At 43.9% G+C, this 27557-nt stretch overlaps 1 protein-coding gene across 1 annotated transcript; it reads left to right on the top strand.

Moving 5' to 3' along the window:
• Positions 1–2533: 2533 nt before the first annotated feature.
• KCNMB4 (potassium calcium-activated channel subfamily M regulatory beta subunit 4) lies at positions 2534–21389 on the top strand. The gene is given in 4 exon segments (XM_018080271.2): positions 2534–2674; positions 2676–2873; positions 12830–12957; positions 20820–21389. Coding segments are annotated over 4 exon segments (636 nt in total). The 3' UTR covers positions 20989–21389.
• The last annotated feature ends 6168 nt before the right edge of the window (positions 21390–27557 follow it).

The raw sequence follows: 27557 nt of genomic DNA, 5'->3' as shown, positions 1-27557 counted from the left end.
TTCTCTACATCTCTTCTGGACAGAAGGGCTGGTTTGGTTGTTCCAAATGATCTCCCTCCCTATTGGAAGGCCCATTTACTTTGTGGTGGGCATCACAACATTGGTTTCAAAAAGGCGTTTTGTTATTGTACATAAAGACATTTGCTGTTGGATAGGCAGTTCATTTCTGGCACTTTGATGGAAGAGGTGTGATCGATGTCATGAGAAGCACTGCTAGGCTTCTGCAAGGAAACGGAGATGTGAGCCCAGTCCCAGCAACGGGCCGTGTGGGTGTGTGGTGGCAGAGCCCCAGCGCGGGCTGGGTACATGACCACGGTAGAGGCATTCTCAGCACCAGCTGTACCAGGTGAGTCATCTGCAGTTGGCCACAGGTAAGACTGTCCCTTGGTTGTGGGGCAAGGAAGGGCCAAAAAAGCAGATAGCAACCTATTTTCCTGCTGTTGAGAATTTCATGCAGACATTTAACTTCGTATGGCAGCTTTTTCAGCCCTGGCAGCTTGTTATGCCCATGGTCCTGGAGCCAGCATCCTGACTCTTGTCCTCAGCAGGTGACAGTAGAGCTAAAATCTTTACAACAGGCCCTACTACCCAGCTTTACTCTCTTACAAATCAGGCATTGGTGGTCATTTTTCACTTCCAGTGGATCCAAATAGACTTTGAGACCTGACTGAGTCATTTATGTAGAACTTCAAAATCTATGAAATCACCTGGTGAATATTCAGCACCATTCCCAGTTAAAATATAGACTCAGCATCTCCTCCAGCTGTAGATGATGTAGGGGTTGGATGCACACAGGAGGACTAACTCAAGATTGCTGTGTCACCCAGTGATCTGTCATTTTCATCTGACAGTGCTTTATGTACATCGGATTACAGGGAGCTGAATGGAGTACTGAAGGCCAGCTGCTCAGAAGGTAAGACAGACAAGAAGCCACAGTCCATCTACACTGGGAAAGCAAGGCTGGAGCTTCCTTTTTCAGGTGGTGACAAATCGACCCCATTAAAATTTTATTTTTTATACTATGAAAGCTATATGCAACAAGCCCCATCATTAGAGACTGCTGTCACCACAAGTGCTGGCAGCAAAGCCTGACTTATGGGAATGGATGAACAGAGCCCAGAACTAATCAAGATGAGTTCAGTTTCTAGTATAAACGCCTCCTGCAGGTTTAAGTAAAAAAAAAAAAAAAACAAAACAAAAAACCAAAAAAACCAAAAAACAGGCTAAGAGCTGGCATAGTATTTCAGAAACCCATTGATATCAGGGCAGGCTGCTTACAAAGCAGCTGGCCTGAGAGCAATGTGGTAGTGCACTGGTGCAAGCAAGGACAATATTTACATCCATTTATATTCATGTCACAGCATGGATTCTTAATAGCCTTCCTGCCAAACCTTGCTCAATAGTCCATTTGGAGAACCTATGGATCAACTTTATTTATAAAAATTTGACATTGCACTCTGCAGTGGGAAAGTGATTGAAAAAGGTGGCCAACAGAAAGTGCTATTTCCCGTATTTTTTCTGTATTTTTGTACCTTGTTGTCTGCTGTGTCATCGAGTTCAGCTGTCACCTCTGAAACTGTCACATTTTGTTCTAGCTAATTGCCTGTGATAAAGGCTACAGAATACAAATACAACTATTGCTTATGGTCCTTTGGCACCAAAGAGCTTGTTGTATTGCCACAGTGGGAAATGCTGGGTTATAACCAAACTTCATTTGCAAAACAAATGTGTTTTCTTGGATTGACTACTTTTCTTGCAGACGACTTGGAAGGAAGCATTTCCTGGGGTCAATACCTTCCTGTTGAAAGCAATTCCTGTGTGTGACAGCTATCATCTTGCTTCCCTATTAACTTCAAATAATGGTGGAAGAGACTGGGTCTGTCTCTGCTTGCAGATGCTGGATTTGGGGCTGGCTGGAGTAGAGCACTTAACCCTGCAGCCCCAAAAAGTCATGTTGAGGCAGGATGACATTTGGCCAACTCCCATTATGTCCCTTCTCGGTCAATAACGTGAAAATAGCAGCTGCTTCCTCATTTGCACATATTTAATTTCTTTAATTTCAGATGAGATTCCTCATGTAGATGTAGAGACCTTGCAAATTTTTATGCAGGGGGCTACTAAGCAGGATTTCACACAGGGTCTCCAGGACTTAAGCAAGCCACTAGCAAGATATTGGCTTAGAGAGAGTGGGTGGGTGGGGGCCTGCAACGCACCCAAAGGGCCTTGCCCCCCACCCCCTTCTAGATATTGTACCTTGCATGATGGTACCCAATATTAATCCGGACTAGCCCTCCCCAAGCAAATCTCCAGGGGTAGATAATCCCGTTGCAAGCTGTCCCTTTCCACCCCTGGAGGGCCCTGAATTAGGTCAGACTGGATTAAGTTTGCATTTTATTTATCTAATTTTTTTTTTCGTGCTCGTTACACGCACACTCAGGCTCGGAGGAGGCGGGGAGGGAGGCGGGGAGCGGCGGGAGCTTTAGTCGATGGCAGTGTCTGATGCCCGGCGGCGGATGCCAGCGGCAGCCGGGCGATGGCGAGGAGCCGGGCGGCTTACGAGTACACGGAGGCGGAGGACAAGAGCATGCGGCTGGGTTTCCTCCTCATCGCCGCCGGCTTGCTTTCCCTCTTGGGTTTGGGTTGTTGCTGGCTTCGCCCGGCGCTGCAGGAGCGGGGCGGCGGCGAGCCTCGCCAACTGCACGGTGCTGGCGGTGCGGCAGCTGGGGGAGCGCTTCGCCTGCACCTTCTCCTGCGGGGCCGCCTGCCGCGGCACCGCCCGCTACCCCTGCCTCCAGGTCCTGGTCCGCACCTCCCGCTCCTCCGCACCCGCCCTGCTCCACGAGGACGAGCGGCAGCTCCGCACCAACCCCAAGGTGAGACCTGCGAACGCCCTCCTCTCCCAAAATGCGGGGTGGTGGGTCCCGCCGCGGCGATGGTGCCCTTTCCGTGGCCCCGGTGCCCGCCTTGGGCGTCCCGGTCCGCGGCAATCGCCCTCTGTGCGGGTTTTAATCTGAGAGGGGGCGAGTGGATGAAGTCCCGGAGCATCCTCCAAATACCACTGCTGTGCGCCAGCAAAAACTTAGTAATATCTCTATAGTGGTGTGTATATATATATTTATATATGTATATGTGTATATATATATATGTATATACGTACTCTACAGAGTGCATCTATATTTATGTGTTGTGTGCATATACATATCTAGCATGTCAGGGGTGGTTTAGGCTCGATGTTAGGGAAAGGTTCTTCACCCAGAGGATGGCACTTACAGGCTCCCCGGGAATGTGGTCACAGCACCAAGCCTGCCAGAGTTCAAAAAATGTTTGTACAATACTCTCAGGCGCATGGTGTGATTCTCGGGGATGGTCTTGTACGGGGCCAGGAGCTGGACCCGATGATCCCCGTGGGTCCCTTCCAGCTCAGGATATTCTGTGATTCTATATGGCATAGTATAACATACTATCAATGTATAATGTATAGTATACTACATACTATACTACACTATACTATACACTATCCTAAGTACAGTATAATGCTATATACACACACAGACTATATAAATACGCACGCACACTATATAAATACACATAAACACACACACACGCACTTCGCGATCAGCCCCATTCATTTCCAGCCCAGCCCTCCCCCGTCCGGAGCGCAGCGGGAGCAGCGGAGGCTCAGCTGCCGTTCCCGTCCCGCTGAAGCCCCGGGACGCCGGCGGGGAGCCGGGGAGAAATTCCTGCTGCCGGTGAGGAGATCTGTCTGCTCGGGCAGTGCCCGATGCCGCTGCGTGATCCAGAGGGTGGGGGGCTTCCTACGGCAACTCCCCGAAGCGCAAGGGGAAGTGTTAACGGAGCCACTGCTGGCGGGGCGTCGGGGAGAGGGCTGCGCCGAAGCAGAAGTTTCCTCCATGCTGTTTTGATTCTTAGACTTCTCCATCACCCACATGAAAAAGGACCGAGTGGAGGAGTTCTAAAAATTGCATCTTACAGCAAACTGGGGTAGTCTGAAGGCAACGTGTGACTTGTGCTTTCTCTTTCTTTAAAGGCAGTTATTCTGCCTTCTCCTTTTTCTTTTCATATTGGGTAAAGATGGCCTTGACAGAATGCTGCCTGAATGAAGGAGATTTTATTAAGTAGTTTCCAGAAGAAAAAAAAATGTGATGGAATCCCCCTACCCGTGAAAGGACTTCAAGTCTTGAGTGTATTGGAGAAGGAAATGTCGGCTTTTTGACTGAGATGTGGATGCAGCACAATGTCAAGGGGCATGTTAAGCACGATGCAGGGGTCTGCTTGCAGGGGCCAGATAGCAGGCTTGAGTGTCCAGTTGGTATGTGCAGCCTCACATCTCCTCAGTCATACTTGCACTGATCTGGCTCTGTCCCTTGGAAGGTGGATTAAATTGCAAGCTTAGGGTTTGAGGGTTGCTTTTTTCCCCTTGACAGCTTGTGGCCTTGGAAGGGTGGTTGGGGCAAAAATCAGCAGAGTAAGAAGCAGGATGGTAAATCTGCAAGGATTTGGATTAAATTTTTGGCACTGCTCAGAAATGATGAGTGATGAAGCTGCAGTGCTGGATGGTGCCCCATAGCAGCTTGTGAGGGAGCTTTGCAAATTTCACCTTTCCCTGGGAGTGCTGCTGCCAAGCTCCCTGTGGTTACAGAGATGGGCTGTGAGTGCCTCAGCTGTCTGAGCTCCAGAACTTCTCTAAATATCTCTCAATTTTCAGGTGGGCAAGGGGTAGTTGGTAAAATGCAGGAGAAAAAGCCACCCTTTCGATGTGGGGCAAAGATGACATGGTGCTGCAGAGGGTGCAGTGTGGCTCTCCCTGAACACGGCCCAATGGCCCTGTTGTGGCCACATCCAGCAGGGATGGGAGGTGGAAGATGGGAAGTAGGTGCTGAGCCATGCCACCAGAATGACTGGGCTCAGCAACTCCGCCAGCTTCTGCAGTTTCAGCAGAGGCTTTCAAATTAGACTGCGACCACAGTAACTTTCTGAGTGGTCCAAGTGTTTTGTTTTTACTTCTTGGTCCTGTTTTCTTCTACCGTTCTGGAAGTCTGGTGGGAAGAGAAGGATTACACCTGCCTGGGGGCTGGATTGCAATTCTGCAGGGAAGCACCCAGAGCTTCAGAAGAAATGCCTGTAAATGTCACTCAGAAAACTATTTTTATTTAACAATTAATTTTATACTAACAATTGATAAAGAAACAGGGCTCTGTGTTGGCAGTGTGGTACTTGCATGCTCTTACAAATATAATCTATTTTCTTTACCTTCCTCCTTGCATCTCTAGATGTGGGCTGTTTACGCTGGCTATTGATTGTTGAGGATTAAATCCGATTTACCAGATGAGCCCAAGCTGAAAGGATGCTTTTTTTTTGATGTAACTGCATTCTCTAGTAGTAATTGAATTTAACTAAATGGAAAACTACATAGGAAAAAAAGAAGAAAAGTTGTTTAGGTGTCATCAGGAAAACATACTGTCGTAAGGAACTGAAGTCTGTATTTGTTGCTTTGGTTTTCCCTTTTTTCTGCTAGTTCAATGTCTGTGGAGCCAAACAGTTATATTCTCCTTTTAATTTTTGTTTTAAAATCTCACCTTCTTTAAAAGCTTTCAGGATTTTATGTTGAAATATATTAAGCAACAGAGTAGGAATCTGCTGAATCTAATGCTCAGGATCCAGTATGTATTTATGAATGAACACTTAGGGATTCATTAACCCTTCCTGTTCCCATCACCTTCTTGCAGTATGCTTCCTTGTGTTCATGCAATTTGACATACGACATGTTAAGCAGTTCCAACTATCTGCAAGGGGAAAAACTGACCAATTTTACTTTGAACAGTCTTTAAATTTTATGTTCTGTTTAGCTACTTCTCTTTGTAGGGTAGCAATTTTCCCCTGTAAATCAATAGTGTGGAAAAGGCATAGTTCAGGCTCCTTACAACACACAGTGCTGAATTAGTTGGCAGCTTCACACTCCCAAAAATCCCCAGTGCATTGAACTAAAAACCTTCTATTTTCTGTAGTAGAGTGGGCTGGCACTTCAGCATATTGCAGCTATGAATCTGTCTGTTCTAGCGAGGAGAAAACTGTTCTAGATGCAGGAACAATAATTTTTTTCCTCTCTTGCTTTCTAAGATAATCACATCATTGGACAGCCCAGGATTCATTTTAGCTCTTAAAAGATTATATAGCTGGGTCAGAGTTAATCCAGGAATGTATATAATAAAGCACCGGACATGATTACATTTGTGTTTAGTCCGAGAGATTTGTGATTTCTTTTTTTTCTTTTTTTTTCTTCTTTTGATTGCTGTCTCAGAGGAAGAAATTTCATTGGAGTGACAGTAGCCTTTCTTCAGCTGCCTTGGTAGCAATAACAATCTCTGAAATAAGGCTTAAGGGGGATTAATTCCAAAGTCAAGTTGTCGCTATCACTCTCTGACCATCAAGTAAGTCGGCAAGTGCATACAGCCAGTGCAGGGACCAGGCTATGAGTTTGGTTTGGAAAAATGACAGGGGAGTGTGTCAGCTGCTAAAACAGTTTACTTTCTGGCTTTTTAGACTTTTCCCTTTCTATATTTGAAGTTAAAAGTAGGGTCAGAAGAACTTGCCCACTGTTTTGCCAAAGAAACTTTTATGGGAGTGACTGATAAGGCAGATGTTAGCAGCTCTGCAGCAGGACCTGGTTTCCCCATCCTTGTCCTTGGGCAGGGTAGCAGAGCAACCAGCTACCGCTCCTTGTCTGCATTCCACATCTGCCCGTGCTGCTGTCATGCTTCTTTCTGTATCTGCTTTACCTGACAAGATGATGTGCAATTATCTCTTCTGTGCACTTGTAAATAGTACTGGAATTGATTTTTGGACTCCCTTAAATATGACCCATGACAGAGGAGGTTCCATAACAAAATATGCCCAACTTTACAGTAATTATGGGAGGGTCTGGTGCATCTGGTGAAGCATCAGATCTGTATTTGGGCTGGTACCTGTGATGGGCAAACTATGCAGATGCTGCCTAGCAATTCCTCTGGAAACAGCCCCAGGGGCCATGGATAAACCTCACCACCCACTTATCTCACCTGGGGCACTACTCACTGCCTCAAGCCTCTGTGATGAGTTGTGGGTTTGGTCACTCCTGGTGGGTTGTGCTGATGAAGCAAGGTGATCATCTGTGCTGACAGATGCAGGTGAAAATGAGACATGGTGCTCAGTTCTAGCTCCCTCAGGACACCCAGATGGAAGGGGGCAATTTTTTTGTATTAATGGAGTGAGTCCACCTGCTCATCTCCTACAATAGGATGGTTGTGGCAGCACTTCTTCCCTTCCATACCATGAAGCTCCCCCAGCAATGCATGGAGACACACAAAAATTTAGGAGCTCATATATGGTTTGGGGTGGGGGGGTTGACCATGGCTGGACTTCAGGACAAGACACTTTATCACTCCCCTCCTCAGGTGGACAGGTGAAAGAAAATATAAGAAAAGGCTTATGGATCAAGATAAGGACAGGGGGAGATCACTCACCAATTACTGTCATGGGCAAAACAGACTCAACTCAGGAATATTAATTTATTGCCAATTAGATAAGGGTATTGTGTAGAAAAAATCAAATCTAAAAACACCTTCCCCCAACCCTTCCCTTCTTTTGGGCTTAACTTCACTCCTGATTTTCACTACCTCCTGCTCCCCAGGAGTGCAGAAGACAGGGAATGTGGGATATGGTCAGTTCGTCACACATTGATGCTCCTTCCACCTTCTTCTTCTGCTCCAGCATGGGGTCCCTCCCACAGGAGACAGTCCTTCACAAACTTCTCCAACATGTGTCCTTCCCATGGACTATAGTTCTTCACGAATTGCTCCAATGCAAGTCCCTCATGGGGTCACAAGTCCTGCCAGCAAACGTGCTCCAGCGTGGGCTCCTCTCTCCACAGGACCATAGGTCCTGCCTAGACTCTGCACCAGCACAAGCTTTCCACGGGGTCACAACCTTCTTCAAGCAGCCACCTGCTCTGGTGTGGGGTCCACCACAGGTTGCAGGTGGGTATGTGCTCCACTGTGGATCTCCCTGGACTGCAAGAGAACAGTCTTGTCACCGTGGTCTTCACTGTGGCCTGCAGGGGAATCTCTGCTCTGACACCTGGAGCACCTCCTCCCCTCCTTCTTCACTAACCTCTGTGTTTGCAGGGTTGCTTCTTTCAGATATTCTCACTCCTCTCTCCTGGCTACTACTGTGCAGCAGTTTTCCTTCTTCTTAAATACGTTGTCCCAGAGGCTTTAGCACTGTTGTTGATTGGAGTCCAGCAATGGGTCTGTCCCGGACCCATCTGGCATTGGCTCTGTCAGACATGGGAGAAACTTTTTGCAGCTTCTCACAGAAGCCACTTTTGTAGCCCCTCCACTACAAAAACCTTGCCAAGCAAACCCAATACACCTGAAGATCAGATGCTGGCTTTAGTGGTGTGTTGTACTTTTGCAGAGATACTTACCTGCAGCATCCTTACCACTTCATTTCATCACAAAGCTTCACAAACTGTGTGGCATATGATGTGGAGCTTTGCCAGCCAAACAAATGGTACGTGCTCTGTCCCATAGTTCACCAGCAGCCAGGAGGATGGCCTTCAACAAGTCACATGGCAAGTGAGTTTGGAGACTTGCTCCTTGGTGACATTGGTTTGTATGCTGTTGAACTGACTTACTTCTACTTATGTCTATTTGCATTTAAGACTTTCTTGGTCTTGCCTTGTGGACTGTGTCTTCTGGGCTTGAGACAGCTTCCCTCAGAACCTACCAAGTCTGTCTCCTTTTTCTTAAAAATGTAGCTGAGTTAGGCAAGAATTAGCCTTTGAAAAGCATGAAATGCTACCTGGAAGTTAAACCATCATCAAGAGTTCAAGCCTCTGTTCTTTCTCTGTGATGTGGAAGAACATCTGCTCTGATGAAGGATCAGAAGGACCTTCCCACACATCTGCAGAGACACTGAAGTGGGAGCATCCTGCAACAAACACAGACACAAATCTTACAAAACCTTGGGTAAAGATCTATTAGCAGTTCACTGACATTTTTATTGAATTGAATCCTGAGCCATCTAGCCAAACACTGGCTTTGACTGAAGAGGGAATATTATCAGCCCGATACTGATTTTGAGCTCTGTAATTGAAACTGTATTGGAATTCCATAATAATTTTATTGTTGCTATGGCATAGTGTAGGAGGTGCAATTACAGTTCCACGTATCAAAAGATGTGCCAAAAAGGAGTCTGCTCCATCAGATTTGTTCTGACTGTCTAACCTTAAGTGCTATTCTCCAACTTCATTGTCACTTATTAAAGAAAAAAAAATCAAAGCAATATAGCGTGGGATACTTTCACTGAAAATGGATGTTTCTGTGTGAGCTGCAATTGAGCATCAGGTGTCCTAGCTTGTTTTCAAACGGTTGGCATTTGTTTGTATTTTGATGGCAGTATTTCATACCATGTCTTGTGAGGGAGGACTGTGTAATTAACGTTTCAGAAACTGCCTGTTGCTAAAGTGAAAGTTACAATCCCCTTTTATCTGACTGCTGACTATACTTTGGAGAGTGACACAGTTGCTGAAATAAAATCTCCAAGAAGTGTGCTTGGGAGGCTGAGTAAAGACAGATCCATCTCTTATGTGGATCCGAAGGAGACAAAATGTATGTTGGATTGGTGGGGACTATGCTGGCAACCCAGGGAGGCAAACAAGCTCCAGTATTTGTGCAGCAGGTGGTAAGTTCACATTAGAATTGGACCTTGGGTGTTCATTGTGGCTCAAGGCCTTCATCACTTTGAGTTGATGTTTCAGAGTGACCTCTGGGATTCATATTTGGACAGAGACCACTTCTCCCTTCAAGGTTGTTAATCCTCAACAGTCTCAAGCAGTGAGGTCATATCAATTTATGGTAAGACCCAGAGTGTCCCCTTGTGTTTTCTACATGAAGATAAAGAGGTGGAAATGTATCCAGCATGCTTTATGTCAGCTGTCATTGGGACTACTTGTGCAGAGAATAGTGTGAAGTTTGAGTTGCAGAGATCATTCACTGTTGTCCCTTTCCTGTAGGTACTGGCAATACTCCCACACACTGTCTTGCTTTGGTATGGGGAAGACAGAAGTGTTGAAGAGAGAAGTTGTCTGTGAGCCCCTTTACGTCTTCCAAACCAAGAAAAATCCCTACCCTGAAAACCTCAATGTTTAATAACTTCATACTGAGCTAAAAGTGTGGGAACTGATAGCAAAAATTGTGAAGTAATCTGTGATGTAACTGTCCTGGGAGACTATTATAGCTTGATACTTTTCTGTTCAAATGGGCGTCTCTTGAGAAAAGGAACCTCTGCAGTTGTTTCTAAGCCTGAAACTCAGGATGGGGCTAAATAACAGTTCACCAGGTCATGAACTTCGTGAAGGATTCATGCAATATTTTGTAGGGGTGGAAGGTCTCTGAAGGACCCAGAGAAAGTTTAGCCAGGAGTGGTGGGGAGGGTGCACTTTCGTAGCAGAGAATAGCAGTAAGCTGTAGACACAAGAAAGAAACATTTCAGAGGAGAGAGGGAATATGCATATGTAACCAGTACCACAGGAATAGTGGTTTTTGAGACAACTGAGGAAATTTAGGCAGAAGAATGTACATTGGTACTTAGTTGTTTTGTCTAGTTCTGCATTTTGTGTGCTGGCTAAATAGTGGTTGGTTTGGGGGGCTCTTTTTAGAGACCCCAGAAGCTGGGGGCTACCTACAAGCTGGGGGCTTGGGGAAGAGCAGGATGGTGACTCCAGTCAGGCATGGGCAGTCAGTGTACAATTGGTGGGAGGTTGGGTGTGCTAGACCCCAGGCCAAACAGGGAAGAGGGGACCAGCTGGCATGGTTGAAGTATGTTGGGGCTGTCATGGGGGCAGAGCAGAGCATTGCACTCAGGTGTCTTCGTGCCAAATTTGCTGACCCATCTAGCTGCTGCACAGATGTGTTAATGCACTGGGGGCATGCAGGAGAGAGGGGGGGTGCCTGCTGCTTCCAAAGTACGCAATCAAAAAAAACCACTGCTGACCAGGGAGTATTATCTAAGATGGCAATAACTGTATGCGATAAATCCTGCATTCTGGTTTCTGAAGTAGAATGGCGTTGCTGCTTGTTTCTGTCCTCTGTCATCAGCAGTGGAACAATCCTTGTTTAGGGTCATTTGAACAGGGAACTAAAGAGAGCTTTGTGCCATGGCAACACCAGATGTGGGTTCATGTGAAAATGGGAATCCTTGCACATGAAAAAGGCAAGTTCCAGTTTGGAAGCAGAATGGAAGACCTTGCAGATTTTTCCACTCTTAAGCATGGAAGACACTGACAACAATTGTACGTGCTGACAGAAGTGGCCAGATTTTACATCATCAGGGGAATAAAATCCTGAAATTTCTCCCTTCTCCCCGGAATGGCAAAGCTTCAAGCTGTTGTCTGGTGGAGATGGACTTGTAGGTCTGTACAGTTTGAGCATAGTGTGCAGCTGGAAGCAAGGTAGGCCCCCTGGGACACTTCACCAGAAGGAGAGGAAGCACTCACTCGGCACAGTGAGTCATGATCATCTTTATTGTCATGTTAGAGAGGGTATCTCTCTACTTGTTGTTACTGCCTTCAGGATACTGTGAAGAAATTAATGTTGTGACCATATGTGGGCATCCCTTTAGGGGCTTCCCACAGCCTACACCTCCCTCTTCCTCATCGTACCCAAGTAGGAGGCTTTTTAGCTACCTTCACAGTCACAGTTTTTTCTGTTTGCAGCTTCCAGTTTTAAAGGAATTGGAATTCTCTGTGTGCACCTGAAGCCTTGGTGTCCATCTGTCCTGCAGGGCGAAAAGCCTTTGTGTTTATCTGAGGATCAGTTAAGCTGTGTTACTCAGTGTGGTTCAACATCTCCTGTAATGATCTCCATGGACGCCCAGTACAAATAAGAGAGATTGTTCTTGGAGATCCTGATACTGCCGATATTTGATTCTGTGGACTGTTTGTTTTCTGTTGTTTAACTGGCTGTGGCTAGGAGGTAAGGGTGGTGTGTCAAAGACAAGACTTAGAAACCAAGATATGTGTGTGTGTGTGTGTGACCCGAAGCAGAGCCTCTGAAAGCCCGGTCCCAAGTGCACCAAGCTGTGGGAGGAACTTCCCTTGAGTTCTTTAGGTTTCGAAGCAGATGTGTGAGGGTGAGATCTGCAGATAGCTCAGCTGCATGTTCAACTCTTATTGACTTCTGTACAGCAGAAGCAGATGCTGAAACTTTCCGCTGAAGAGAGGCTTTGAACTTCGTTGCTTGTTTCTCTCTGTTGTAAGAGTGGAAGAACACCTTCTTTTACCAGTGGATTTCAGCCAGATATCAGATATCCCATCATCTGGGAAAGCTTGCTGGACTCTTTGAGTTATTTATTAGCATGATACTAAACAAAACTTGTGATTACGTGCCTCACTGAAAATAGGAAGTTATTAAAATCCAATCCTTGCGGCTGGCTAAGAATTCATCAAAATGAAACAAAATGAAACAATTATTTTCCCATTAATCATGCAAACCCCCAAGGTGTTATGAGGCAGTTTGGTTTGAAAATGGAACAAAATATGACAAAGCCTTTATTTTGTTTCTGAATACTGGCATATTCTTTTCCAGTACCTTCATGGAGTAACTAACAATTGAAGTAAATTTCAGCTAACTTTTCTTTTTTGTTTCTGTGGAGCTTGTTCTTATTATTCTCTGTCCATTTCAGTCATGCTGGCGTTATGGAAAATGCAGAGAAGTGATGCCCTGTGTTCCTGAGCACAGAAGTAACTCTGTTTTGCAACGTGTCTTGGCAGTGTTCATACATCCCTCCCTGTGCAAGAGATGATCAGGAGAACTCTGAGAACGTCACGTACAAGCAGAAATACTGGAAAGAGAAAGTGGGTTCTCAACCATTTACATGCTATTTTAACCAGCACTTGAGGTGAGTAATCTTCATTTGGCTAGGCAGAAGTGCTTATGCATCTGTTTAACAGCTGTCCATTGGTTCTGTTTGAAAATATATATAAGTGTATGCACATGTATACGCACATCCGCCCCCCCAAGTGATGTGGTTTATCACACAGAGCTCAGCACAGATCTCTGCAAGATAATTCTGTTGATGAAAAGCTATACAGAAAGCACAGGAGTGTTTTTATCACTTGAAGTAAAAATACAAAACTCTGAGGAAAGTTTTCCTTAAACCATGCAATTTTTATGACAAAAAGCATCTTGGCTTTTAACACTCAAATGGCAAATTTCTGGTTTGGAAATTAACATTCCTTCCCTCCACTGAGAAGAAACCCTTTTGTATTTGTGGAAGAAAAGGGAAGATCAGTAAATACTACAAACCAACTCAGGAATTGTGTTCACAGAGGATTAATGAATCAGGTATGTGTAATAAGCATTCATAGAACTGCCAGATTTCATAAATGCTTGCAGAATAGAAAGTAGTAAGCTAAAGCATCTCCCCTTCTGTTTCAATTCTTACTTTTACTGCTGATATTGATGTGACTTACAGGTGTATGAGGGTGACATGTGGTTTCCTTCCTTCCATAAACAGACAGGGGAAGGAGTCCTTTTGCCTCTCTCTTTCTGATGGTGATATGCCAGGAAATAGAAGGTGATGTGGCAGCAGGAAGGGGTTAGTCCTACCCCACAAACACTTGGAAGTTAAACAGATAAGGGAGACCTAGGAGGGAATAGCTTGGGGCTTGCAGGTGTGATTCGGGGCTCAGTGTGGGAATGTTGGCACCGGATATTCAAGTTCGTTTAGACAAACAGGAGGAAAAGGGATGCCTGTGTGCTAGGACCTCGGACGAACTGGGGAGCTGGAGCAGGGTGGCAGGTGGAGAAATGCCTAACTCTCCTGTGGGTGGCCCACTGAGTGCCTTGGGGGCTTCAGGTTTATCCTAGGCTGGCTATAATTATTACCCCCTCCCTGGAGAGACATGCCCAGGATGACAGTCTGTTGCCCTGGTTAACTCTTTGTGGAGGGATCCCACCAGCGCTTTGTAGCAAAAATTGTTGTTCCTTATAGAGGGGAAAGAAGAACTGCTTACAGCACACGTAGGTAGGGCATCCTATGTGGTGACATCAGACCTGTCAGGGACCTTCTCAGGGGGTCCTTTGGTCCACAGGGTGCCAATGTTTGGGTCTGCTAATCACAAGCCCAGTTATAATTTTGGCTTCTCTGAACAGGCATGTGCTTCCAGTTCACCACACTGCTGAGACCTGGGACCTGCAACAGCCACTGCCTGAGTGAGCAGGAGAATCAGAAACATGGATTGTCTGCAGGAGAAGTCATGGCTAGGATTCATCTGAACTAGTGTGGACAGGATGCTGTGAAAATTAGCTTTTCTAGTCAGCGGAGAGAAACAGGAACCTTTTACCTTACCCCCAGATAAATGCCTAATATTGGTCAGATGCCAAGAGGTGTTTATTTATCTCCTGTAAATGAGCATAGGGTGGTAGGCGTCCAGAGCTATGTGATCTGGTTCTCACACTTAGGTGAAGCACAGACAAAATTTTTCTGAGGCTGCATACCATGTAGCATCTGCCATTCATGTAAGTTGACATTGAGGAATTGAGCAGCACTCAGGCAAGGTTTTTTCCTTAAAGATGCTGAATCCTATACTGCTGAATGTTCTTGCCAGTGCAATGGTTGACTTGAAATGCTGCGTTTTGCTGATCATGCAACAATTCATGTACAGCAGAAGACAGGCTTACTGCCAGAGATACTTGAAGATAGTCTAAGCCAAAATGTGTACACCATTTATTTTCTACTGGAGATAGGAATGAACTTTGGGAGATAAGTTTTGCTGACTAGGAATGTGCATGTTAGGTATACTTTTAGAGCAACAATGACTAAGCAGCTTGTGAAGCAGTAAAAAAAGCCATAATAAACTGAGGGAAAAGTCTGTTCACTTCAAAATAGAAATGGGCATATTTTTCTCACTCTATGGATAAGCTAGTCTTCTGTGTCAGTCTATATAAAACATACAGAAAATAGCTCCTTAGAGAGAGTACTATTTGCAGTATTAATAATCTCCCTTTTGAAAAGGCAGAATAAAATTCTAAGTAAATATATAGGCAATGAGTTAACATCATCTATTCTTCATCAAACTTAATTCAGCTTCATTGTCAGAATTGTTGCTGCATGCAGAGTGTACTATTAGGTAACATCTCCCTTCAGTTTGGTGGTGCACATTTCAACAGGCTACTGTGAAAAGAAAAAAAAAGATACAATTCTTACAGTTCAAAAGGGATGAGAAGCAGACTTGCCAATTTCAATCATTCTTGGTTAATATAAATTGAGATACCCAGCAAAACTAGCTCTCTGACGTTTATCTTAGGGAAACTAAGAGCAGCTTAGCTTGGAACTCAGCGCTTTACTGAAAATTGAGGTCTTGCTTTGCCACTGTAGGCACTTACTTTTAGTGTGCCACTCTTCTCTGGCTGGCAAGTTGCAAGTTGCATGGGAAAGTTGCTTTTCTGGACCTTTGGTGAAGGTGCCTGTGTGTTGGCATGATGATATTCCAATCTGAAGGAAGCCTTGCCCAGCAGAAGAAAAAATATTTTATATTTCAGAGCATAAAATAAAGGACAAATTCAGATAAAGTTCTCAGGCTGTTGCCAAAGGTTTGAGAAGACACTGAGCTCTAGTGCTTCAGTGTTCTGGATTTCACACCAAGTGTTCAAGGGGATCTGTTGGCAGGACCACATGCAAACAAGTGTCACAGCTGCATGTCCTAAAATGGGATGTCTGGGGAAACAGGTGGGATGGGGAAGATCCTGTCGCTTTATTTCTTCATGTTCCAGGTCTCACTGACATTCACAACAAGAACAAAAAATAAGATACCAAGGTTTCTGTCAACTCAGACCACTCTATCTCAGAGACTTGAAGGGCAAACGCTGTCCAGTGATTAGCAACAATCTGTATGTTGTTGGGGTACCCTGCAGGGTCCTTATTTATTGGGGAATAATTATGTGTAGAAGCCCAGAATGCTCAGGTAGTAGGGCTGCTCATCTGTAAGTGCTGGAACATAAATCTTGACTTGCCTGTTACTTCACACTTTTCTAAATTATTTCTGCCCAGTCAGAAGATGCTGTTGTTATTTCCTGTCCTTTCTTTTATTTTATCACCTGTGCAGCAGTGCTTGGGCTGGCAGGAAAGGACTTTGCTGTTAGTAAGACACAGCACTGCCCCTGCATGCAGCCATCGAGGTGAGGATCTCTGCATCTTGCAACAATAAGGGAAAAAATGACTGCTTGTCAGAGCGACGGGATGTGAACAACGGTGGGCAAAATAAGTGTATTGCAAACATCTTAATTCCAGATTGTTTGAATACAAAAAATATTTGTAAGATTACCCTATCCCATGCCCCCACTTTTGTCAGCTTTTGTTGTCTAACATAAGTTGCACAGTGTGGTTCATAAATGATGACTGAAATGTTTATGGGCCTGTAACTTTTTGGTCCTACATGACTTTTTGGTAATTCCTGCACTGCAATTCTTCCCATGATGTTCCAGAATGGCTCTGAAGGTTCTAATGGAGGTCTGCTTTATCTGGTGTCTGTTTGAACTGCTTGGCAACACCTAACAGGGGTGTGTTGTATAATGAAACAACTAATCCAATCAACCTGGCTCAGAGCTCCACAAGGGTCTAGCCCTGAGCACAAAGTCCTGCTAAAAATAAGTCCTGGTCTCAACTTTTAGCAACGAAAACAAAATCCCTTCCTCTTTTTCTGTTCAGTGAAAGGGAAAGCTGTATTTTTGGGGTTGAAATAGAGACTTCTTCAGGGATATTTTTTAGTTTGTTCATTCATTTTTCACTCCAGGGCTGCTGCTGGGCAGTGATGGTGGTGCTGCACAATGGCCATCACTGTTTGCAGCAGAACAAGGTCCCAATGTCTAAGCAGGGTTTGCAAGTATTGTGGGTTTTTTCCCCCTTGGTCTCTTTCTTGTCTCTGCCACTGTTTTGTGCACAGATAACTGGTGTCAGGAGTTTGAGTGCATCCCCTCAAGAGGCTTTGCATTTACTGGAGACCTGAATGGCAGCATCGCTAGAAACAAGAGATTGCCCATAATGGACCTTGGGGGAATATGTGCAACCCCTCTGCCAACATCTTTGAACTGAAATGTTGTATGAAAGTCACAGAGCAAAGATAGGTTTACTAAATGCACTACACTTACAGGGACAAGGCGATATATTTAATTATATCTGCTGATTTTTACAAGGAAAATAAATAAGTTTCCAGGCATGACATACCTCGTTTGGGTTCAACATAAGTGCCTCAGCACCAGGAGAGTGATGCTGTGGGGGCTTCCAGCAAAGACATGAGGAGGTTTCCCCCAGGGACACAGCACTTTTCCTTTTCTGTTTCCAAACCAAACAACAAGCCTTCAGATTCTGGGAACAGGCACATCCTCTTTAAAAAAGCAGCAAGAAAAAGTCAAAACTGCAGATTCGGTACATGCTAGCCTCACCATGCAAAACCAAAACAGTTACATTACTGTGTTTAGAGTGTCACGGAATCCCAGAATATTCTGTTGGAAGGCATCCACAAGGATCATCAAGTCCAACTCTTGGCACTGCACAGGACCACCCCAATAAACACATCATGTTCCTGAGAGCATTGTCTGAATGCTTCTTGAACTCTGACAGGCTTGGTACTGTGACCACTTCTCTGGGAAGCCTGTTCCAGTTTCCAACCACCCTCTGAGTGAAGAACCTTTTCCTAATATTCAACCTAAACCCTCCCCTGACACACCCCAGGCCATTCCCTTGGGTTTTGTCACTGGTCACCACAGAGAAGAGAGAAGCTTTGCTGAAATCCAAAAAGATTACATCACCTGACTTCCCTTGGTCAACTAGTTGGGTTACCTTGTCATAAAAGGAAATTTAGATTGACAAACAGGACTTTACCCTCATGAAGCCATTCTGGCTCTGACCAATGACTGTGTTGTCCTTCAGGTGTTTTTCAATTACTCCCAGAACAATTTCCATAATTTTGCCAATCACTGAAATGAAACTGAGAGGTCTGTTATTTCCAGGGTCATCCTTTTTGCCCTTTTTGAAAACTGGGACAAAGTCAGGCAGCTTCCAGTCAACTGGGATCTCTCCAGATTCCCAGGACCGTGGGAATTGATCCAAATTTGTCCCACTATTTTTTTATGCCAAGAGTCAGTACCAAAAGGCTACATCCCAGAGGGTTCCGGAGTTTTCCTGGGTGTCAGATCACCATCCAAAAGTGCTGCTCCCTCCTCTTGACTAAAGAAGGGCATTTAATATCTTAATTGTGGTGCCAGTAGCCATTTATTGAAGTATTTTTGGAGGACTCAGTCATGTCTTGATGCATTGTCTGCAAAGATGCTGTGTGCAGTCGACAGTGAGTCACCGCCATAAAAAAATTGCACAGGGACTCTTGCTGAAGCTAAGAATAACAATAATACCCACCTGAACCAAAACCTCATCTTGAGGCTTAATTAAAGGCCTCTGTCTTTGACTCTTTTCCAAAAGGGAAATTCTTTTAAATTACTAAGTTACAGTCACACCTACAATGAGTGTTTGGCATCCATTGCTGCTAGCTTTGGTACGTGTTTTCGAAAACATTTAGGAATTTGTCAAAAAGATACCTTGCTTTCCCCAATCACACATTCTTTCCTTTAACTGAATGCAATTTTCTAGGTTTTCTTCTTGCCCCTTATTTTTGAAATCTTTGATGAGTATCTGCTTAAAAAAAACAAACTTAAAATTCAATGTCACTTGTAAGCTGAAAGTTGTGAAGATTGAGTGCTCTCTACTTATGGCCTCATTGCTAACTAGCACTCTGTTATGCACAGATGATGATACAGTAAATATGAGGGAAGCAGTATTATACTTCTTGTGAAAGGATTTTTCTGTTCAGGTGTTGTCATTCTTATGGCATAGGCTGGTGAGTTTGTGCCTATAAAGTTATTACTACTTCATTCAATTTATAGTCTCCACCTGTGCCTGCCTATATATATTTAAGATTTTGGTTAAGCAGACTTCATGCACTCCACTATTGAATACACCTGGGGTTCTTTTGACAATTTTTTATGTTGCTGAATTTCAACTTCTTTATAGCTGAGCTGCTCATAATCAATCTTATTCTGCTTCTTACTACACAAACAAAGAGAGATGCATGGTGTCAGCCTTGGGGACTTGCAGGCTGGCACAGTGCAGAGGATCCTTCACATAGCAATTTTGGGTGAGAGATCCCCAAATGGAAATCCAGGTGCAATTAAATCTGGGATAAGTTGTAGCTTGACAGTCTAGCTCCATTAACTCCGTAAGGATGGATTAAACTCCATAGATTTGCAAACATCTCCATAAATTAACTTCTCAGTGAAAGAAAAAGAGGTTCTTCTTTCCTCTATGGAGAATGCTTTCTTGGTGCTGCTTTCTGAGCAGGATAAAACTATTGTGGGAGAGACAGCACAGTCATTGAGCAGGTATCTGCTTCCATGTGCCACTGTGTTAGAAGAGCTTAATTCCCAGGGCCTGGCTGGATGAGCCTGGGTTGGCAGGGTTTTAGGCTGCGGGGTTTGTTGCTCTAAGGAGTGTCAGATAGCATTGACAAAGCAACACGTGATGGGAGAGTTCAATGTAAATGAGGACCAACATGAGTCAAGGCTATAGATATTTTCCTAATTAGAGAAAGTCTGTTTCTTTCCTTTGTAGGTAATTTTCCAGGGACTGCATGTGTCTGGCTTTAGATGAGAAAGCAGCAACAAAATGCAAATGCCATGAGACTGATTTAGTAACTGTTAAACTGCAAGGAGAGCAGAAAGAGCCAGAGCTGAGGAAAACCTGGCATCGGATTTCCCAACCGACTTCCCAGACTTGGAAGAGGCGGATGGACAACTGATGTTTCAGACACGTGGCACAGCTAAATTTCTGAATATCTTAAGATGCTTCCTCCTTGCTATTAGCCTTTTCCCTTGGAAATGCATAAACCTGTTACAGACCCAACCATGACTGTGTGTTAGATGCTGTTGATGGAGGCATGGAGGTTCAAATGTTTGGGGCAGGCTCCCCAAAGTGTCCCTGTAGTAGCCTACTTGGATGCTGCTGTTTGCAGCACCAAATCACAGCTTATTGTTGAAATAGCCATTGCTGGGAAGGGGCTGAGTTGGGAGCCTTGGCCACACGGGGCCAGGCTGTCGTCCTCCTGGGGATAGACTCTGTGCAGACTCCTGCCTGCCAGTGCAGCTGGGCTAGCCTGGGCCACCAGCAGTTCAGGGCTGAGGACAGGGACCGGCTCTGCACCCAAACCACAGCCAGGACTTACTTCACTAGGAGCCTTCATGAACACATCAGTGCTCCAAGCTAAAAGGGAAGCTTTGATTACACTTAACCCATTGCACAGGGCTTGATGACATCTGAGCTAGACATGTATAAATGCTGCCTGGTATTATGTTTTTGCTAAAGTGGTTTTTCCAATCCACAGTCAGTGTGATACTGTATCTCTCACAGCTCTTTGTGATGACCATGACCCCTGGAAGACCTGAAGTACCAACCCCCCCTCCTTTTTTTTTTATCCAGACAAACTTGTTAACCTGTAAACACTGCAAGTGGAAAGCTCTTACAGCCCACCACGAGTGCTGGTGATAAAAGGGCAAACAAAAGCAGTGAATGAAATGGTCCACTTAATCATTTTCTAACACTGTAGCAAATAAAACACCTTCACTCTTTCCATGGTGGATGATTTCCACTAATGATGAGCTGATGATATTGAGTTGATTTATATTTTCTACATTTTCTGTTCCTGCTCTTCACAGGCCAGATGATGTGATGCTGAAGCGCACCCATGATGAGACTGTCCTCTTACACTGCTTCCTCTGGCCTGTGGTGACATTCCTGGTTGGAGTCCTCATCGTGGTCCTGACCATCTGTGCCAAGAGCTTGGCTGTCAAGGCAGAGGCAATACAAAAGAAGAAGCATTTGTGAGTGGCAAGGCTGCTGATGGAAAAGAAAAATCTGCAAGAAGATCTCAAGTGGGGAAACTTGACACACCTGCAGGTCTGCGGGGCACCCTTCGTCTCCTACCAGGGTCTGATCTGATGGTGGAGTTGCTCTTGCCTCAGGATTTTTCTTAGAAGACTGCCCCATGAAATGCCAGCTAATTGCTTCTTCTGCTATGACAGTAAATAAGTATATTCTACCAAAAAAAAAAATAATCTACACTGCACCAAATATGCTGTGTGCTGTTAGTGCTGAACTGCAGCTACCCAAGTCCTAGTGGAATTGAGACAGTTTATAAAACTCCCTGATGATGCTCATTTCATCTCTACAAAGCGATCTTTGCTAATGTTTAATATTAAATATTTAAAATATTTACTTTAGATAGACCTTATTTTCAAAATAATAAAATTTCATTGTTTTGGGTTTTTTAACCTTTGGAATTTTTTTTTATTTAAAAGGAAAAGCTTTAAGACAAACATAACACTGTGCTGAATTGTTTTTTTTTTCCCACTGTGTAGAACTTAATTTTAAAATTCAAACTTTAACTTCTGTCTAGACTAAGTCTTTCATCATCACCTGTTCATTTTGATGAAATGTAGAAATCTCTCAAAAGTAGTTATCAAAAAAATGAAACTATTATTGGAAAGATGATTAAATGCTGGATCTAATTTTATTGCCTCAGTGGTATTCAGTCCCTACAGTTGTTCTTGTCCCCTCTCAGATACACTCTTCATGAATGCTCTCAGACTGTAAGCAGCAGGAATTTTACATTAGTAGTTTTACATGAATATATTTTACTAGCATCTTCCCTCAAAAATGGAGTGCCTGTGCACTTGCTGAGGAGAGCCTGTGAGCAATGGTGTGATCCATCTCACCAGAATCCAGGAATAGCCAGGGAAGACAGAAGCTCCTTGTAGGGCTCTAGGTGTTTGCTGCTAAACTGCCCATCCCAGTCACACCAGCTCCATGAAGGCTCCCACGCAGGGGACGCTCCAGAAAATGCAAGGCAATTCGGGCACGGAATCTTGCTGAGTCTCCTTTCTCTGCTTGCTCCAGGTCCTCACTGTGTATGACTGGAGTACTAGCTCTCGTCCACTTGCTCATTGCAGAGATTTCCATATTTCTGGCAGTTTCCCTGGGTACATTTTTTGCATACCATAGTCAGGGACTGAGGCCAGAGTAGCTTCATGGCACACGTCCATCCCCCCACAGGGCTGGACCCCCCTGGGACCAGCTGTGCAGCTTTGCAAGGCTGAAGTGCAGCAGAGAAGAAAAGCTGTGTGGCTCAGTCAGGAAAATGAGTGATTACTGGCAAAGCATTTTAATTTACATTAACAATTCTGCAATTCTAAACATACTGTGCATTGTACTAATCTCTGATAGTATTACGTTTAAATACCTTGTGTTTCGTTGTGATTTTAACACTTAACAGAAGTATTTCCTGAGGATGAGAAAAGTGCTAGATTTGAAAGCCTGAAAGCTTAGTTGGCACAGTGACAAATCTGCTTGTATTGCCCAGTGTCCTCTTCAGATTAATTGTATTGTGTGTTTTCCAACTGATTTCCATCAGGCTTCTTGTACACATTGTGGTTTCCAGTGATAAGGGTGATATATGGCAGGGGCAGCAGGTGACTGGAGGTCATTCCCAGCCCCTCTTCTTACTTGCTATGTGACTTTTGGAGAGTCCTCTGGTCCGGGTCCACACTGGGATAGCTGTTCCTTCAAAGGAATTTAAGGAAATACGTCTGTGGAGGTAGGAACTTGATGCTTCTTGGCATGTTACTCCACATGAAAGATCCAGTTCGTGTTGGTTGCACATGTTCAAGCACCTCCAGTCCCATGGATGAAAAACAGTTCTTGTGAGAAGAATTTCCAGTTCTCTGTGTTAAACATCACCCCTTTGGAGATGCCTGTTGCCAGGCTCAAACAGATAACCTCTGTCTCAGCCTGCTGAGAAATATAGTGCTGGATATACAGGGTGAAGAGAGGCTATGAGCTCAGCCTGTTAGAGGAAAGCCTGCCAACTTCTGGAGGGGCTGTTCTGCAGAGGGCACTCTTTCATTTCACTTGTATCTTCAAGTTCACTTGCAAGCAAGGCCACTGCTTGCATCCTCTGCTATTCTCTTGCCTCAGTAACCCACAGAAACATTGCATCATGTGTCTGATTCAGGGGGTTAGTTACTATTATTTATACATATATATTACTTTTCCACACTATGCAAACCACAGAAAGCTGCCATTGTGGGGTGGTTTGGTTACCTGGCTAAGGTGATGGCAAGTTCTTTTTGTCTCTTTCCGCACGATAGCTTCTTACAGTTAAGGAGAATAACTCTGATTTTCTGCATATATCCATCCTTTGTTTTCCCAAGGCAGAAGGAAATACAGAGTGACACAGATTCATCATGAAATTTTAAGCCAGTACCTTGGGACTCGCAAATCCAGATTAACAAAATCCGCTCTAGCTTTGCTCCAGAAGCTTTTGTGACTGAATTGTACAGCTGGTTCTCTGAGCAAAAAGCAAGAAGCAAATTGAGCTGATGCAACTCACTTGATTGGCAATCATATATCTAAATCTGCTGGAAATGTCATTTGCAAAGGCCTCTGGAAGAAAGTAATTGTTGCAGAGATGATATTAAATTATTTTGCTGAAAGATTAACATCCCAAGTTAAACATCTAAATTAGTATGCAAAGACAGGCAGTATGCAAAGACTGGCATGGCAGTGTGTGATACTAAGGGGAAAAAAAAATCCTAAAATTCACTTTTCTGTCCCAGCCTGCCCCTCATTGATTTAGAAACATATTTGTAATCCCTGTACTTGGTTGTGGAAGCTGGGGATTTCCTTTTAGTGGATTATTCACTGATTTCCTCCTTGGCTTTGCAGATTTTCACTTTTGGTGGTGTATTCTCTGAAACATATTTGCAGCCAGAGTGGCTACTTTTCCCAGAGCCATCTGCAGAGTCAGTTTTTGCATTTTATTCAATATTTATATGCCACTGCATTGAGGAATTTTCTTCTGTCATGCTGTCTACTGCTCTGCTTTAGTAAGACCTGCCTTCTCTTTCATGCAGTGCAATTACATACATTTTTTTATGTGGTATCTTTTCCTGTCAGCTTCTTAGGCTCATTTTAAAAGTCAAAGTAATAAGAGCATTTTTTTGTTGCACTTCCCCTGCTTTTTGTGTTTTGGTGTTGCCAGTAATAGACAAGATTTCACAATATGTTAGAAAATTTAGCTACTGAATGAAGAGCTTAATTCAATGCTCGGAGTAGATGAGGGATGTCATGGGAGTATCCAGGGATCATTACCCACAATTTCTGCTATAAATGTAACCCTATGATGGAGGTCCAGCACAGAGTGCTGGATTTTAAGGACATTTATAAACTGAATCTTCAGTAGGTGCCGGAGAACGAAAGTTGGAAAGTGCAGTGGAAAGGTAGCCCAGGTCCCAGTTTCCAGACTTGTGCTTCCAGGTGGGTTTTAAGGGATTTGTCCTAGAACAGAACAGAGATGTCTGTGAGGCATGAGAGTGCAGGGTTCTCCATGGATCGGCCGCCTTGGCTCAGCCTGCCCCTGACCACCCTAGCCCTGGTGATGGTGTCCGTGGGATTTCCCTGCCTACAATTTGCTTCTGGGAGCTCTCATTCCTGAGCCAGGGCTGCAGTGTCATGCCCACAGGAGCAGGTGTGTCTACAGAGGGCTATCATGCATCTGAGCTCATTTCACACACTACATGAAAGAATCAGTCAAGCATGTGTTATCCAGTCAGAGTCCATCTGGGAAATGTGAAAGAGGAAACATTGGTCAATGTTTAAAACCCTTTAATAAATAAGGTTGTAGGGCTTAAGTGTCCTTGAGGAAGTGTATAATGCAGTTTGCTAGGGGTTTGGGCCTTACTCAAAAAATTAAACCTATTTAAGACTCGCAGTGGGTCTGGTCCAATGGCAGGACCATGTGGATTGCCTGTGAACAGAAGGAATGTGCTGTGCAAGCCTCTTTGCTCAGCACTGCAAATATGGGAGCTACCTGCTGAATTGGGTTTCTGCAAACTTAAGCCTAAATGGCCAAAGTATTTTAAAGCCAAGAACAAACATGTGGAAGAGGAGACATCCACAAGAGTGTCTATTAAGAAAAGAAAAACACTCAGGCCATGGCTTATGTTTAGATAATCAAATGAAAGGAACTGCAGCTGAATTCCTAATTATGGCACCTATAGTATCATGCAAATATGGTCTTAATCCTGGGCAGAAATCTTATAGCCAGAGCTATTGAAAAATCAACTGATTTCTGTGTGTGGGTTCTCTGAGAATCAAAGGCTATTTGTTTTGGGTTTTTTTCCCTCGGCAGAGGACAGCTGCTATTCCTCCATTATCTTTCAATAAGAAACCAACCTCTTCCCTTTCTGGCATCTTAAGAGGCTGCTATGCTGATCTGTCAAGTTAACAGTCTTTGCTGCAGAGAGCATGAGCAGGAAAACCTCCAAGGGAATATGCGTGCAATTAATCATACTGCCTTGTCAGGTCACAGAACCACTGAATGAATCAACCCTGAAGTTTGATATTTGAGAGTCTGTGCAATTCTTGTTCTGGTTTGATATGCTGGTGCGAATGCTGCCATTGCTTGCACTATGTTTAATTCACAGCTCTTTGGTGGTTTAATGGTTTGAAGCATCATAAGCTGAAAAATCACTTTGCATGCCTTGGATGCATGGCTGGAGATGCTATACATATTTAAAAAAAAAAAAAAAAGAATAGTCAATTACAGTACATAGCTGTAATTTGTATGTAAAATTTTATTATAAAATACTTTTGGCATAGCTGTAAAATTTCATACACACCTACAATACAAAATCTCCAAACAGCACATACAGAAATCCACTGGAAATGTCTCCCAGAAATGCAGTAGTTTTGATATTGCATTAAAAAAAAAAAAAGCCATTTCTCTGTGATTTAATTTAATGAGTTAATGGAGTGTCAAACATTACTTTTCATAACATAACTACTTCGTAACTTTTCAGCTAGCATAAGGTTTATCTCTTATTTGCATGCCAATTGTCATTCACCAAAAGCTGTTGGAAAAAATCAACCAGTAAGCTCTTTCATATAACTGCTTGTTCTACAACCGAGAGTTTCTGGACAAAATACTTCAACTATTTGGATCCCATACAGCAGGATCAATTTAAAAAGAGATGTGAGCAGCTAACGTTTTGTTTCAAAAGCCCCAAAGAGCCAACTTTTAGGCCATTTTCATTCCCTCAATATAGGATTAGGGCAAATTCAGACTTCAGACAAAGAGCAATTTCTGATCATGCCTATCAGAACAATATTGAAGTCTGTCTTTTCATTGTTTGCAAGGCTGCATTTCAATTCAATATATTTCCATGCAAGATTGCATTTTCAATGCGTTTCAGTCCAAGAAACACAGATCCCTATACTGAAGGCTTGCAGAGCTGCTACTTGACTTGTTCAGGTCAACTGCTTTCAGCAGAGCATCAACCCTTCTCCACTTGGCAGGACAGCAGCTCTCCCCTAGCCCTTTCCCCTCTGGCAGTAAGTCAGTTTGTCTTGTGGTACCCACAGGAGAGGGGACAAAGCAGCCACCTGCTCTCTGTTGCCGTGCCCATTGAGATCGGAAGAAGCAGCATCTCTAGAGTGTAATATTTGGCATTTGCCAGGGGCCTGGATATCAGGAACGCTGCCTGGATGTGGGGCTATGGGGAAGGAGCATGACTGAGGGTCATCAGGGAGAGAGCTCTCACCTAACGGCAAATGCAAAACATTGGAAGGGGTATGGGTTTGGCAAAGAGTGAAATCTTTTGTGGAATTCAAAGGACTGAGCTATCTTTACCTGCACTGTTCTTCTGAAGAAAATGTTTGAGATTATTAAAAAATTACCTGTGAAATTTTCAGGAAATTTGTTCTTAGGTAGGGGCAGATTAGTTTGGAAGGACTGAATATACAACAGTCAGTACATCTAAACAGCATAGATCCCTACTATTGTTTTCTGAAAAATCATCAAGAACAGGTCTGATACCAAAGGAAAAAAAAAAAAAAACGGAAAATGTGGAGTTAGCTAGTGTCTCTTGCTTTTGATGGATCAATTTTCAATTCTTATCAAAAATATAGATCATATGCTATGAATCAACAAGTATCTGGACAAATGAATCGTAGGCAGGAAATGATTCTGGTGTAAAAGCAAAAAATGTCCTGTGAACTTTGCTGCTTTTGTACAGCCAAACTGAAGATGAGTGGAGACACACATGGGAAGCAATACACCATAGGGAACATTTTAAGTACTGTCTCAAGATCTTACTGAAAAAATTAATTTAGATCAGGCTGGCAACAAGTGAGAAGAGACTGAAAATGGGCTGAAGAATTGCCAACACAAAGCAATAATGAACAGTGACATACCAAGCACACGTGTGGGACGAGTTGTCTCGATAGCTTTATTCATGATATGAAATGGCAAGGTAAAGTGCAAATTAATGGAATTATTTTAAATATGCCAGATCAAGAGATTTATGAGCTCCAGTCTGATGGGCAGGTGATTCAAC

This window comes from Manacus vitellinus, unplaced genomic scaffold, assembly GCF_001715985.3.
Source record: "Manacus vitellinus isolate BGI_N305 unplaced genomic scaffold, ASM171598v3 scaffold_5_pilon, whole genome shotgun sequence".
Taxonomy (NCBI): Eukaryota; Metazoa; Chordata; class Aves; order Passeriformes; family Pipridae; genus Manacus; species Manacus vitellinus.
The sequence above is the reverse complement of the archived record's forward strand: the minus strand, read 5'-3'. Positions and strand labels throughout refer to the sequence as shown.